The sequence below is a fragment of the Pipistrellus hanaki genome, assembly GCF_964339955.1.
Source record: "Pipistrellus hanaki genome assembly, chromosome: 14".
In the NCBI taxonomy this organism is placed as follows: domain Eukaryota; kingdom Metazoa; phylum Chordata; class Mammalia; order Chiroptera; family Vespertilionidae; genus Pipistrellus; species Pipistrellus hanaki.
Window position 1 is genome coordinate 44393846 of NC_140516.1, and position 15487 is coordinate 44409332.

The 15487-nt window shown below is 48.2% G+C and overlaps 1 protein-coding gene across 5 annotated transcripts in view; it reads left to right on the forward strand.

Annotated features, from left to right (window-relative positions):
* RBM20 (RNA binding motif protein 20) overlaps positions 1 to 15487 on the forward strand; it is a 171250-nt gene that overhangs the window by 121809 nt on the left and 33954 nt on the right. For 4 of the 5 annotated variants that reach the window (XM_084903376.1, XM_084903379.1, XM_084903377.1 and 1 more), the window contains exons 3-6: positions 920 to 981; positions 2747 to 2838; positions 3425 to 3522; positions 14943 to 15086. In XM_084903376.1, the coding sequence (XP_084759502.1) occupies positions 920 to 981; positions 2747 to 2838; positions 3425 to 3522; positions 14943 to 15086 (396 nt within the window). The remainder of the gene's footprint in view (positions 1 to 919; positions 982 to 2746; positions 2839 to 3424; positions 3523 to 14942; positions 15087 to 15487) is intronic. The other variant, XM_084903378.1, reaches the window with a different exon arrangement.

The following is a 15487-nucleotide window of genomic DNA, read 5'->3' on the forward strand; positions in this document are numbered from 1 at the left end:
GTGAGCAGAATTTTGGATCGGGGGCAAAAGACATTCTCAGGTGTGACTTAGATAAATTATCAAGAAGGCCTCAGCGTCCCCATCTGCGAAATGGAGCCTCCTGACACTGCCCAGTGATTGTAAAATGCTTCAGCTCCAGCAAACAAAGTTCCATTCTAGTGTAATTTCTCCCCAAAATGTACTGATGATGCAGTGAAATATTTCAAAGCAATAGTAACAGCTAACATATATTAAACCTTCCCCGTGTACTACTCTCACTTTACAGAAGTGAAAACTGAGGCTCGGAGAGATGAAATGACTTGTCCCGGGCCCTGGGGCCCCGTAGCTAGAAAGCAGCAGAGTAGAGATTTGAATATGGGTCTGGCCCTCCCAGGGCATGTGCCTCTTAAGCTCCACTGCCTTCTGTCTCTCCTCCCATCTGCATTTCATTATGATCCCTCCTTGGTGGGAGTCACACTGCCCTGTCATTCCCCTCTTCTCTGGCCCCCTCTGATTGGGTGCATCTTGTCTCTCAGGTGGGACACAGCCTCTCACCTCTAGTCTCTGGAGGGGAGTGGCTGACAGGAGAGGTGATGGAGAGCTTTGTCTCTCCTAAGCCTTTCCTAAGGCTTTGCAACTCACTGTGATTGCACCTGCTGGACTCTCCCAGCTGGATGTGGACATGGGCTGGAGGTGCGGTGGGACTGAGGTCCACTGAGTGGGGGAGAAGGAATCAGGTTTGTGAATCTGGGCTTCTGGTGAGGATCGGCCTGGGCTGTGCAGGTGGGATGGAGAGCAGGAGCTAGTCAGGAGTCCGGGAGGGAGAGGAGGCGGGGAAGAGATGCATCGGCAGGGTTGGTCCAGCCTCCTGGTGTGCTGAGATCCTGCCTAGCTGTGGACTCAGTTCTGCTTCTGTCATTTTTCTTTCCTTCTGGTCTAGGACTGGGAGCTGCATGTGAAAGGGAAACTTCATGCTCAGAAATGCCTGGTCTTCTCTGAAAAGTAAGTGCTGTCCAGGAGAACAGGTTCATGCACGCGCCCAAGAAATCTTCACTGAGCACCTGCTGCATGCTGTGCTTCCTTGTAGTGCTGGGGAAAGAGCAGAGAACAGCACAGCGAAGTCCCTGACCCAAGGAGCTGACACTTAAGGGGAGAGGGGTCAGATGATAAATAAAATGAATAGTGAATCACATGGTGTCCATGGGGGTAGATGTTAAGCAGAAACATCAGGGCAGGGGCAGTGATGTGTGTGTGTGTGTGTGTGTGTGTGTGATCCTTGCACAGACACCTCAGGAAAGGATGGAAGGAGCTCATGGCTGTCTTGGGGATATGCACTCCTGGCCATGGAGAATGCAAGTTCCAAGGCCCTGGCGTGTGGCCCTAGGATGCTCAGGCAGCATCGATGTGACCAGCGTGGGGTGCCCAGTGAGGAGCCAGCAAAATGCCAGAGGCCAGATCCTGAGCCCTTGGCTAGTCATAAGGACTTTTGCTTTGAATGTGACTCGAGCGTTGGTGAGCTGAGTGAACGAGGGGTGTGCTCTGGCTCTCCTGACCAGGCCCCTGGCTGCCGTGCTGAGAATAGATAGTGGAGAAGAGCAAAGGCAGGCGCCCGGGGACCAGTGAGGAGGGGTACAGGTTTCCATAGAGAACACGATGCCATCCCCAAACCGATGGGGTGCAGTGTTTTGACATGAGCACATTCAGAAGGCCTCCCTTTCTTACCAGTATTCACAATAGCCTCAAAGGTAGAAGCAACCCAAAGGTCCCCACCACATGAACAGGCAAACCAAGTGTGGTATACACATACAGTGGGATGTTACTCAGCTTTAAAAAGAAAGGATTTCATGCTACAACATGAGTGAACCTTGAGGACATTATACTCAGTGAAAGGAGGATCCCACTGATAGGAGGTACTTAGAATCGTCAGATTCATAGAGACAGAAAGCAGAATGGTGCTTGCCTGGGCCTGGAGCCAGGGAAATGGAGAGTTCTTGTTTAATGGGTTGAGAGTTTCAGTTTTGCAAGATGAAAAGAGTTCTGGAGATGGCTGGTGGTGATGGTTGCAAAACAATGTGAATGTGGTTAACACCACTGAATTGTACGCTTACAAATGGTGGAGCGGGTAAATTTTGTGTTGTGTAGATGTTAATGCAATGATTTCAGAAAGATTTCCTCTGGCTCCCCGTTTTTTATTGTGGTAAAATATTTTCATTGTGCAAATATTACGTCTAGTTCCAGAACATGTTCATCGCTTCCACACCCAATTGCCCCCACACCCATTAGGCAGCCACTCCTCATTCCCCTTCTCCCAACCCCCAATCTGCTTTCTTTCTCTGTAGTTTTGCTTTTCTGGACATTTCATATAAATGGAATCATATCCTACGTAGTCTATGGTTGCTGGCTTTTTTCACTTAGCACAGTATTTTCAGCTTCATCCCATAACAACATATGCTACCATTTTATGGCTGAATAGTATTCATATCTCTCTCTCTCTCTCTCTCTCTCTCTCTCTCTCTCTGTGTGTGTGTGTGTGTGTGTGTATCACCTTTTCTGTATCTATAAATCAACCTTTTAATCTATATTCAGAGCGTTTCTTCTATCTTCTGGCTCCTGTGAATAGTGCTGCTGTGAGCATTCATTCATTCATTTTGTTTCAACATCGAGTTTAAACTATTTTGAGTCTATTCCTAGGAGTGGAATTTCTGTCATATGGTAGCTCTTTATTTAACTTCTTGAGTAACTGGTTCCCCTTTCCACCCCTCTCCAGCGCTGCTGTCCGGTGTGTTCTCGGTTCGGCAGAGGGAACTCTGTGTGCCTCTCCCAACAGCACAGCCGTTTATAACCCTGCTGGGAATGAAGGTGAGCGAGGGCTGCAGGTCGGCAGCTGGAGCCACAGATCAGCTTTCCCAAAAGCTTAACACATCATACCTGTGATTACCAAACTTCCCTTCCGTGTCCTTATGTGTCTATAAGGCACACAGAGCCCAGTGCCCTGAAATGCATGGGGCCTGCTGTCTGGGCTCTTGGACATTTTCTGACCTATTTTATTTTATTTATTTTTGAAAAAGTATGCTATATTGATTTTTGAAAGAGAGGAAGGGAGAGGGATAGAAAGATAGAAACATGGATGAGAGAGAAATATTGATCAGCTGCCTCCTGCACGCCCCCTACAGGGGATGGAACCCTGACTGGGAACCAAACTGTGACCTCTTGGTTCATAGGTCGACACTCAACCACTGGGCCATACCAGCCGGGCTTTCTGACCTATTTTAGACATAAAACTTTGCTGGTTATCAACATGCCCAGAGGTATAATCATGACAATCATTAATCAATCAGTTAAGAGGGAATTTCCATTTTCTTCTCCCCATGTATGCCCTAACTGACTTTTGAAGGTAATGTAAAGAACTAGGTTTTCACCCGGTGTTGTGTCATTTATCATTTAGATTATGCCTCAAATCTTGGAACATCATATGCAGCCATTCCAGCAAGGTCATTTGCTCCATCAAATCCCGCCTTTCCTTCGTCTTCCCCGGGGACAACTGTGAGTACAGAGTATTTTCTCCATGTCATTGTCATCACTGGGGCATTGGCATCCCCTGCTGTGGCTGGGAGTCAGGTGCAGGGACTTGGGAAGGAGCTGGTGCCATCATGGCTTTGCTCAGTGCAGGAAGACATGTCCCTGGATGGAGGTCAAGACTTGTGTAATTCAGTCCAGTGAGTAAGGAGACACACAGATAAAAATGCTGACATATATTTTAAAAATCGAAGGCACTCGCAGACTTTCTAGCATTCAGCACTGGTTTAAAAAGAGTAAGTGTGCATCTGTGTGTGTGCTTTGAAGACGTTGGTATTTTATTGACGTGGACCGTTTCCTGGGAGTGGGTAACTGCAATGTGAAGCAGTAGTAATGTGTCTGAAAGCAATGACCTTGCACTCCTGGTATGCTGGCCCCTGGGGAAATGGCTGCTTCTGTAGAATACTGTTTCTAGTTGTGTTTGTGTGCAGTCTCCTCTCTCTACAACATGCTCTTTAGTCTCCCAACGCTCTAAAGCTCAGCCCTCCTTTTCCAACAGTTACGACAACACTTTTTCTCTCTTTGTTTTCCCACTGGGAGTAGCCTGGTCCCCAGGAGCTGTCTGCCTTTCCGTTCTCTGGGAACACATGCAGAACTGCCTGTAAAACAACATGCATTTGCTAGAGGGTGTGTGTCTGTGTGTTTTGCCTGTGTTTTTTTTGATTCTCAATATGAGCAGCTGCAGCCTCTTTCTCTCATCTCCTGCAACGAGCGAGCACAAGCTCAGACAGCAGGCTCCACACGCTTCCCCCCCCCGCCCCCCCATGTGTCTTCTCCTCACGTGCCCTGCTGGGCATGTGCGCAGACTTTCCAAGAGCAAGCTGAGCAGTGTAGGTGTGAGGCCCGGGGATGACGAGGGGGAAGTGAGGAGGTTCAGAGAGGAAGTGAGGCCCACCTGGGCTGAGATGTTTAAATAAAAGTGCTTCACAGGGAGCCTCGGCTATAAGCCCAGTTTTCGGAGAAAGAGAATTTTGTGGTTTCGCTCTCTGCAGCTCCATGCTCAGGGCCCACCTGGTCAGTGGCAACCTTGTATCAGTCCCAGGAGGACAGGATGGCTGGGTTCAAGGAGCCCCGTCATTTGTCTTTGATTACATGACCTTGTGTTCCAGTGGGGGTGCTGGCAGCTTCAGAATCTTCCCCAGGGCTGTTTCTCCATCCTGTGGACCACGGAGACCGGGCACTGAGGGGAGGGGACTGAAACCCAAATTGGGGGGAGGGGACAGATCAGGAGGCAGGTGGGCCAGGCCTCTGGGCACAGTAAAGGGAGCTGGTGTCCAAGAGCCTCTTATAAAGGGGAGGGGCTGAGGAGAGGCAAGGACAGGACTACTCTTTTTGCATCCTGTGCCTCAGCCCCATTCTCCGGGACTGGCCAGCAAACCAGAGGCTTCTCCTATGGCTGTGGAAGCCGGGAGGCCAAGTTCAAGTTCCAGGTCTAGAGCCTACCAGCTGGGTGGCCTCAGGCAATCACTTGCCTTCCCTGAAGCTCCATTTCCTTAAATAGGGACAGTACTCCTCTACTAATGACTTTTTAAAAATATATATATATTTTACTGATTTTTTACAGAGAGGAAGGGAGAGAAATAGAGAGTTAGAAACATCGATGAGAGAGAAACATCGAATAGCTGCCTCCTGCACACCCCCTACTGGGGATGTGCCCACAACCCAGGTACATGCCCTTGACCGGAATCGAACCTGGGACCTTTCAGTCTGCAGGCTAACACTCTATCCACTGAGCCAAACCAGTTTAGGCTCTACTAATGACTTTTAAAGGTAAAGTAAAAGGCTAGTCAGGGGTCCTCAAACTTTTTAAAGTGGGGGCCAGATCACGGTCCCTCAGAGAGCTGGAGGGCCGGACTATATGAACTACTAATTCCTACTGTAACACCTCGGCTGCGCTCACTGCCCAAAAAACCTGGCGGGCCGGATCAGACTCCTCTGCAGGCTGCATGTGGCCCGCGGGCTGTAGTTTGAAGACCCCTGGAGGTGTTCACCCGGCTTGTGTAATTGGCTATTTTGATTATGTGTCAAATCTTAGAACTTCATTAGTGGCGGTCTAAGCACAATCGCCTGATGCAGTGGTCGGAGCTGGAAGGTGGGAGCGAAGCTGGGGTAGACCCGAGTTGTCCTGCTCATGCGGGATCCACTGGGAGCACGTATGTGACAATGACTTGTAAACCAGGCAGCGCAGAAGTAACTGGCTGTTGTTCAGTAACGAGCCCCTTTAACCTGCCCTGGAAGCCCATTCTGTCCAGGGCTGGCTCTTTCCGCTGGCCGTGAGTTTGGGCAAGTCTCAGGGCTCCTTGTGCCCTAATCTGTGCAGTAATCTCAGAGATGTTGGGAGGCTGCCTTTCCTTACGTGCAGGGCAGGCATGAGCCGTCTGCTGACCCGTGATCGTTTGTGAGTACCGTTTCCTCCAGATGCCGAGAGACGGGGAGGCCATCTGGCTTGAGTCCAAGGAGAAGCAACGCCCAAGAAACATTTTGCTTTCTGCACCGGAGGCCGCAGGAAGGACACGGAGAGCCCCGGTCGGCGTAGGGCGATGATGATGATAACAGTAGCGGACATTCGAACAGAGCTTAATGCATTCTTAGCATTTTTGTGTGTATTAGCTCATTGCATCCCTCAGACAGACGTGTGAAGTGGGGCAACCGAGGTGGAGTGGCCACTAAGTGCCTTGCTCAGGTCACACAGCTGGTGAAGGGAGGCATGGGGACGTGAGCACAGGCAGCCCAGCTCTAGAGAGCTCACCACTCAGCCCCCCTACCTTCTCCCTCCCACTGAGGGTTTCTGAGTTCTCTTCCTTGCTGTGATTGTCTCTTTAGTAAGCTCCCTTCACTCCCCCCACTCCCACCCCACAAGCTGCTCAGTAGGATCTGAGGCTGCCTTAGGGATACAAGTTCTTCCTGGGCCTTGGCCAACCATCAGCCATGGAGCAAGGGATAGAGGCCAGTTGAAACCAGTACCCATTCGAGTGTTTTTGCCACTGGGACAGTGTCTCCTAGGAGGAACCCAGACGTTTGAAGGCATTTTCTGCAGATCCAGTGGAGGGAGAGAGGCATTGTTTGACTGTTGTTATCATCAGACATTCTGTGAGGTCTCCGTTGGTCACGTGAGCCTTGCCTAGGATGACTGGGAGACAAGGACAAAGCTGGCCCCGCCATGTGTCATCAGTGGCCTGATGGCCACATCCTCCTGTAGGCCTCGGCCCTCTTGTTCACCGTTTCGGCAAATGGAACTGATTGAGGTGTGCCTCCCTTTAGACAAACCTGAAGAACAAAAATATTGACATTGGAAGACAGGCTGAGAAAGGAAGGGCCGGTGAATCTGCTCCTGACAGATCATTTACAAGGCTCCTTTAAGAGCCGGGGCATCCCTCATGGAAATTACTGATTTTTTCCCCCCCTGCCTACAAATACTGACCTCCAAAGATAATCAGCTACATCAGGGCAATTACTCTGCTAGCAAAGGACACTTTGCCCAGTGAGCTACTTGTACATATTCATTTCCTGCTTTTCATGAAAATCGAAACGGAAAAGGCAAATTTAACGAGCGGTGGAAATTCCTCCCGGATCCCCCTGCGGCCCCCAAGAGAACCCGTGAAATCTCTGCTGGGCTTTCTGCAGAAGCGTCTCCCGGGCCTGGGCCAGGGCTTTTTTCGTCCCATTCCACTTCCGCACATCTTTCCAGAAGCACACTTTGCTGCAGACCAGCCAGGGCCTCTGCCGTGGTAGCATCCCTCCTGCTTGTGCAGCCAAGAGCGGTCCCTGCTTCCATGGCTGCCTGTTCTCAAGCAGAACGCAGTGACCGGGACTCTGGGCCCGAGCCCTCAGACAGTCTCTGAAGGGTCACACGAGGTAAAACGATCGCAGATCCTGTCTACTGCCCCCGCCAGCCCAGGCCTGGCTGCGGAATTGACACTTGTCTCACCTCTGTGGCAGCACCAGCCTCCCTTTCCCTGTCTCTTGTTGACAGAAATGGGGAGGGGGTGACCTGTGTCTGCCCTCCAGCCCCTCCTCGCCCATCCCAGGGTCCCTGGGGGAGGGTGTTCAGTGTCGCTGGAAGCTCTGACATTGACTGAGTGGTGGCACTTTGTCTTTGGCTGACAGTCGTCATAAATAGAGTAATCAGGTTTCCCCCAGCGGGCCTTCAGGGCCTTCTCAGGCCGTAAATAGTCCTCTTGCACCTGCCCAAGAAGGACTTGGCCTGCTGGCTGTCCCCATAAAACCACAGGGAAGCTTTCACAGCCACCTTGGGGACTGTTTAGTGCCAGCGCCACAGATGGGCCTCTCTGACCTGAGACGATACAAATAGTTTTTATGGTTTCTTTCTCACCAGGCCACCGCACACCAGGAATCGTGTGTCAATAGGGAAACCGAGGCACTGGGAAGCTTAAGTGTTTGTGGGAGGCCAGAGGTCGCCCGTCAGGTGGCAAGCTGCTTCCTGGAACATCTGGCTTCCCCGGCCCACGGTTCGGAGCACAGTGGTCCCCTGGCTTCCATAGCACGAGGAGGAGCAATTCATGCAACACATGCTGCCCACCCCTCTCCCAGCAGTCCAGCTCCATCCCTGCTCCTGTCCCCTCCGTGGGGTCACCTTGTGCGTTTTCAAAGAGAACAGAGCCAGGAGACAGATGTGGGTGGGTTTTGTTCTCTTTTTCTTTTTACGGGCCTTCATTCTGTTTTCTTGTTGCCAAAGTAGTACAAGCACCGTCTAAAAAATTCAGTCGCAGACATGTAAACAACAGAAAATTTAACCCTGCAGAGAAAACTGAAGGTGGATGTCTTTTACTCTAATGATGGGTTTCTGGCCAGTGTACATCTGCTGGTGCAATTACCAAGAGTATGCATTTTTGCACAAATCAGATAACACCATGTAATCTGTTGTGCAGGATGGTTTATTTCATGTAACATGAGCTCACAATACATATTTTAATTGATTTCTAGCCATCTTCTCGCATCTGAACACAAAACCCTAGCATCTGTATCACATTGTCTATTATATGCATTTACCACAATTTATCAAGTCCATGTTTGATTGATTTTTCAGTGAAACCTGAGTTGTAATCACAAACCCAGCTCTACTCCACCCACACAGATTAAGCTCCTTCACTTCTCCCAGGCACATGTGTCCACATACGCAGTGATGGGTGTGGACCAGATGACCTCCCAGTTTTAAGATTCTGTGACTCTAAGGATTACATGTTACACCACCCAGAGACCCTAGGCTAGTCTGGCACCAGTAAAGGTAGATTTACTCTAAGTCAAAGCTAATGTGCTTTATAAAATATTAGAAAGTGTCAATAAAGACATCTGTGCCTATCCTCCAAGAGCCATAGCTGAGGAACCCACGCCCTTTTGCAATCTGTACAATATGTTCTAAATCAACACCACGAGGAATAAATATTTGCCCCGGTTCTGTCCTCACGTGTCCCCAGCACAAAACCAACAGAGGCCCGCAGCCTGAGTGCCAGGTGAATTAGGACACGCCTAAAGGAGATCAGTGTGGAGCTCAGAAATTGTTTATTGAAGATCAAGCCCATATTTGTGGCTCTAGCAAGCACTTGGGCAGACTTCTCCCCGCCCCTGGGCCAGTTGCCCTCAGCCACATTTTTATTGCAACTCTGTGAGTTATTTGAACTGGGCCTGCTCTCTGAACTCACCTGCAGAGCCTGTCCCCACCTGCATCAGAGGGCACGGAAAGGTCTGAATCTTGCTACACAAGTGTGTTTGCTCCTTTCATATTTCCATCCATAAAGCGTTTGTGGGTGCGGCGAGAGGTCTGGGTCCCAGCCACATGAATCATTAGAAGCAGCTTCTGGTTTCAAGGGAAGGACCCCAGCATGTGAAAATGGACACCCCAGGCCCCTGATCACTCAGGGGTGGGGTGGGGGTTAAGCCTACTGAAGCATTCCTCAGGCTGGGAAAGGATCTGTCCCTTTAGGTTAGTCATTAGGGGTTTCGTGACAACCTTTGACACTTCAGCTCTCTTAGAGATTTTGCCTGGGATTGGAAAGTTTCAAAGGCACCTGTCCCACATGCGCCTCCCGGAAGGTTAAGGGGGCCTCTCAGCACCTCACACCAAAAATTCCAGTTGGCCGAGGTCTTAGGATTCTCTCTAAACCCATCTACTCCTGCTCCAGAGCACAGCTTTTAAAATGCATTTTTTGGGAACTTTTAATTTTAATGTAATTCAGAATTATAGGCAAGTTTAAGGACCATCCATAGGCCTTTTACCCATAGTCATTCGGCCCACTTTTCCTTCTCTCTGTGTCTTTCTGTCTTTCTGTGTGAGTCTCAATCGTCAATCAGTCTGTTCATTTCTATCTGTCCGTCCATCTCTGTCTCTTGTTCTAGTCATTTATCCATCCACTCATCTACCTCTGTTTATCTTTCATCCATCTATGCAATCATCTATCTATGCCTGTTTTTTCTTGAACGATTAGAGACAGTATATCTCTTCACCCCTAACTATGTCAGTAGAAATTTCCCAAGGACACAGACTTTCTCATACATAATCACCAGTGCAGTTATACCCCCCTCACCCTCTCAGGCTAGAATCACCCGGCACATTCTCATACCGTGGGCGGAAAGGAGGCAGCTGGACTCCAGGCATCGCACGGAGGCACTTTACATACATTGTGGCACTCCTGTCTTCGGAACAGGTGTGTGGAATCAATTTTTATTTTCCCTGTTTTATAGACAGGCCAGCTCAGGCTCAGAGAAATTCAGTCACTTGACCAAGGCGGGTCCCTGGGGAGCAGATTCAGATCCAGGTCTATCTGGCACTCCCATGGCCCTGGCACTGGTGCCTGCAGACCATGAGGCACACACTTGATGTGTGTCTGCCCTTGAAGAGGGTCACTCAGGGAATGGCAGAACTCATTAGCGAGGTGCTCACTGCTTGGGGCTCATCTTCAGCCCTATAAAGACGAGGCCACCGCCGACACAGACAGGCATGTCTGAAAGACGGACATGCTTGTGACTATTTATGCTGACACAGATGCTCGCACAGGGAGGGAGGACACAGGCTTTCTGTATATGCCCAGCACAGTTGGGGAAAGTTATCATTATCCTGGATCTTAGGGGTTAGCTTGGCAAGGCTTCTGGGAGAAGTGGGACTTCAGAACTTAGAGCCACATAAGCATGGATATTTCACATCTGGAAAGGACTTCAGACGTATAGGCCACCTCCCTCATTCCAGACCCTGGGACACTAAGGCCTAGAATGGAAAACTGGTTTGTCCTGTCACGTACCTAATCAGTGAGTCCAGGCCCCCTGTCTTCCGGAATTAGGTTCGTTCCACTACATCAGGAAGTCTGAGCTTTTTCCCAGCCAAAAGCCCTTTTAATGATTTACTCCCACCTCAGGCAGCCACTATCCTGCATTCCATATTTGGAAAAGTACTGGATCTGCCAAAGAACTTATATTAGTGAGTAATTAACTAGCCACCCATTTTTATTCATCAGAAACACAGACACACCAGCCAGACTCTCTAATCAACCTAAGATCTAACCAGACTGCCGTACGGAAAGAGTCAAGAAACTCAAAGTATGACCTCAGCTCGGGTTTTTAAAATGTCAAAGATAATGACCATCCCTTCAGAGATTATTATGTAGAGACGCCTAAGGACGTGTCAGAGAGCCTGGGCTGGGAATTCATGTGCAGCATGATGCTGCCCAAGGGCACTTGGGGTTGTCTGTGCCCCAGTGAACAAATTTTACTCTCGATGGACCCCCTAAAGTCCACTCTTCCTTCCTCACCTTCCCACCTCCCTCCCTCCCTGATGTTCTCATTCATCATTCAGATTTGCCAGAACCCCTACAGCAATAATAGCTATGTCTATATAAAGTGTTTAAGAATATGTGTGTGTGTGTGTGTGTGTGTGTGTGTGTGTGTGTGTGTGTGTATGATTTTGAACCTATTCGAGTTTACCAAAGAGATATGTTAGCTTGATGGCAGAAAAGAATGCAACCTGAACTGTCCTAAACAGAATATTTGCAAAAACATATGCAGGCACACGTTGGAGATTTTGTGGGTTCCGTGCCAGTCCAATGCAATAAAGCAAATTGTAATAAAGCGAGTCACACTAACACTGTTGTTCCAGTGCCTATGTTTACTCTATGCTGTAGTCTATAAAGTGTGCAATAGCATTTTGTTGGGAAAAAAACCACAACAATGTACATGCTTTAATCTAAAAAGGCTTTATTGCTAGAAAATGCCAGCAGTGACTGTCTGAGCCTTCAGAGAGTCGTATCTTTTTGTGGGTGGAGCGTCTTTCCTACAATGTGTGTAAAAAAAACAAAACACAGTGCTACGGCGTGCAATAAAGTGAGGTATGTCTGTAACACATACAACATTGTTTTATAATTGGATGGGGTTTGTCACATGCAAAGAAGCCAGACACAATGCAAAGCAAACCCTTAACACAGAGATTCTCAAGCTTTTCACATCTCAGAGATTTCCATTTCATGGCTGGCTCAGAAAATGGTAAACCGAAGAAACTGTTCGTAGTCACAGGAGGACCTTGGCCTCCACCGGAGGGGTCAGTATCTTGGCCTACCAAGATCCCACCTGCAGTTTGCCAGTTGGGAAGCTCCACATGAACATAGCTAAGTGGAGGAATATTAAAGATCTCAGGATTGCCTTAAAGGACAACACAAGACTCGGTAAAATCTAACTTCTGCTTCTGACTGAGAATCTTAGGAGGAGAAAAGCGCCCATGGAATGCATTTCAAAACTTCAGTGCAAACCTTAATTGAGGCCCATTCATTGCAGGGCCCTCTAATGAGGTCTGCAGCATGAATTCGTCTCGGTCTTGGGCGACTGGCAGCTGCGAGGGTGTTTATTCTTCCGAGGCCTGGTGCACCGCCCACAGCAGCTTTTGTGGCACTCACACGCCAATGAAAGCCTCTCCAGTTGCCTTTCCAGCCTGGGGGAGACAATGAGAGAGGCGCTGGCCCTTGTGCCGGTCACTAGGCAACTGGAGAGGGGATCGGCCCAGAACCGCCCTGCGTGTCCGCTCTGCTGTCCAAGCACACGTTAGCTCAGGCCAAGCACACAAAGTCACATGTGGCCGGAACGTGCCCAGCTGGGAGGCAGTGGGTCAGAGCGCCCAGCCTCAGCCCTCCTGATGATAAACTCAGAGGGCCAGCCACTTTGTCTCAACTGGGTCTGTGTCTTTATGTGCACCGCCGACCCTGACGAGAGGCTCAGATCCTGCCTCTTGCGTGCTCTGCTCCTGTCATCCTTGGAGTCCCACCTGGGTCCCACATAGAGTCCTGTTCCTGTCGGGAAAGTGTGTGATCGCAAATGGGGAGATCTGAAAGGGGTACTTGGGGTTCTCCATCTCAGGGCTGAACCATAAAAGGAACTTCTTACAGACTCTAATTGTCCTCAGCCCAGATGGGAGAAGGGAGGGCTTTTCGCGGTGGAATTACCCAGGTATTAGCCCTGTTAGCCCTACAACTTCCCCACTGTTGCCTTAACAAGCCAGCCCCCTCATTCATGTAATTAGATGCTGAAGTTCACTTTATCGTAGAAAGTGGTGATTATGCAAATGCAGGCTATGCTGTTAAAGTGTGTTTGGGGTTTGGAAAATTGCATCCTTCTCATCCATGTTGGGTTGGCTTCACTAATTCTCAAACCTTCTGGAGACTCAGACTGATTAAGGTTTGCACAGACACACTTCCTTCCTCTGGAGCTTTGATTAGGCCTTGGTTTTGGCTTCCAAACTGTGTTCCTGAGAGGTGCCTTGGGACTGCTGGCTAGAGTGAGGCAGCAGGGTGCTGGGCCCCAAACTCTGTGCAGAGCAGCGACTCTTATGTGTCCCGTATGTTAGGCTGGTGAGCAAGCTTTTGTTTGAAGAAAGGATTCCAAAGGTCAACAAAGCTTTGAAAGCCAGTTCCTTAAACCGCTGTTACTGTGAACGTGTATGTCAGTGCATTGGGATCCCACAAATCCTGTCTATGCTCTTGTCTTCCTTATTGGAATTTTAAAAAATTATAAGTGAGACGATAGGAGGTATATAAGGAAAAGGTTAAATATCGCTTCCCTTCCTCCCTTCCCATTCTGTTCAGTGTTGATAAGTATCCTCCCATAATGCCTTTCACTTCCGTGCTGATATCCTTTAACAGCTTTTCCTTTGGGGAAATTTTTAAACAGAACAGTCAAGGCTAGTATAAGTAGCTCTGTAACCCCATCCCCCAATGCCAATAATTATCAAAGTTTTATAACATTTGCATCATCTGTCTCTTTCTCATATATTTTTAAATTTTTATTTTTTAAATAGGTTTTTATTGATTTTTAGAGAAAGAGAAAGGGGGAGAGAGAGAGAAACATTGATGAGAGAGAAGCATTAGTATCAACAAACTGCCTCCTGCACACCCCCTGCTAGGGATTTGCCTGCAACCCTGGTATGTGACCTGTTGGTGCATGGGTCAGTGCTCAACTACTGGGCAACACCGGCTGGGCTCTTTCTCATGCATTTTTTATTTATCTTGTTTTGTTTTCCAAAAATAGCATGCTAATCAGCAACCTGTCTTTTTTTTTTTTTTTTTTTTTTTAATATATTTTATTGATTTTTTTTTTTTTTTTTTTTTTTTTACAGAGAGGAAGGGAGAGGGATAGAGAGTTAGAAACATCAATGAGAGAGAAACATCGATCAGCTGCCTCCTGCAAACTCCCTCCTGGGAATGTGCCCGCAACTAAGGTACATGCCCCCGAACAGAATTGAACCCGGGACCCTTGAGTCCACAGGCCGACGCTCTATCCATTGAGCCAAACCGATCCCGGAAGCAACCTGTCTTTTTACTTAATTTATCTTAAACATTATTTCTTGTCGGTTCATCTACCTCCTCCTTTTAATGGCTATATAGTTTCCCATTGTTTGTTTGAACCAACATTATCTCAATCCATTGTCACCTATTTTAGACATCCAGGCTGTTTCATATTTTTTTTGTGTCTGTGTGATCTTATAAATTACTGTGACTAATATCCATGTACATAAGTGTTTACATACTGACACATTTATGGATTTCCAAAAGTGGGATGGCAAGATCAGGGCTATGCATGTGTTAAATCTTATTAACTATTGCTCAAGTGTAGTCTCAAAAGATTGTGGATAACCTCCCACCAGCAACATTGGCCCATTTCCTCAAGGCCCTGGATATGACTGTTCATTAGAAATGCTGTGAATCTTTTGTGTAAAGAGATGGCACAAAATCCATGTCTTACGTGTGTGTGTGTGAATGAATTCTTTTCTGCATTAATTTTGTAAATTGTAGTTTTGCAATCGTTATTTGGGGGAAGAGAGCATTAGGAACGACTGGAATAGAGGCCAAGAGGGAAATGTCTTTTGCAGACCTGCCACTGCTCTTTGTTTCTATTAGTTTGTACAGCGGAAAACGGGCGCTGGCCGCGTGGTGCATATCTGCAATCTTCCCGAGGGAAGCTGCACAGAGAATGACGTCATTAACTTGGGGCTGCCCTTTGGGAAGGTCACCAATTACATCCTCATGAAGTCTACTAATCAGGTAGGTCTCAGCACTTTCACACTGGTATGTACCAGACAGATCACAAATTGGTGGTCTATTCAGTACTCCATATATATATTATTGTTTTTTTAAAAGAAGCCGTCCTTAGCATAAAGAGGTATTGCACAGCTGGACTCCCTTTGGTCTCAGCCAACAAACAGAGGTGACATTTTGTTTCCCCCTACCCTTCTTGTGATGGTTACGGGCCTTTGTAAGTTGCTGAGAAGTGAGAAGGTGCTTTGGAATGAGGTGCTCAATAGCATAGAAAGCTAACTGGCCCCCCAAATAGAAATCCAATCCACTGAGCTCATGCTGGTCTTGCCTTCTAAGCTTCTCATAGCTGAGGGCCTGGGTTTTGAGCCAGCCAGCAACTGACTTGGGAGCAAGAATTTTCACGGATC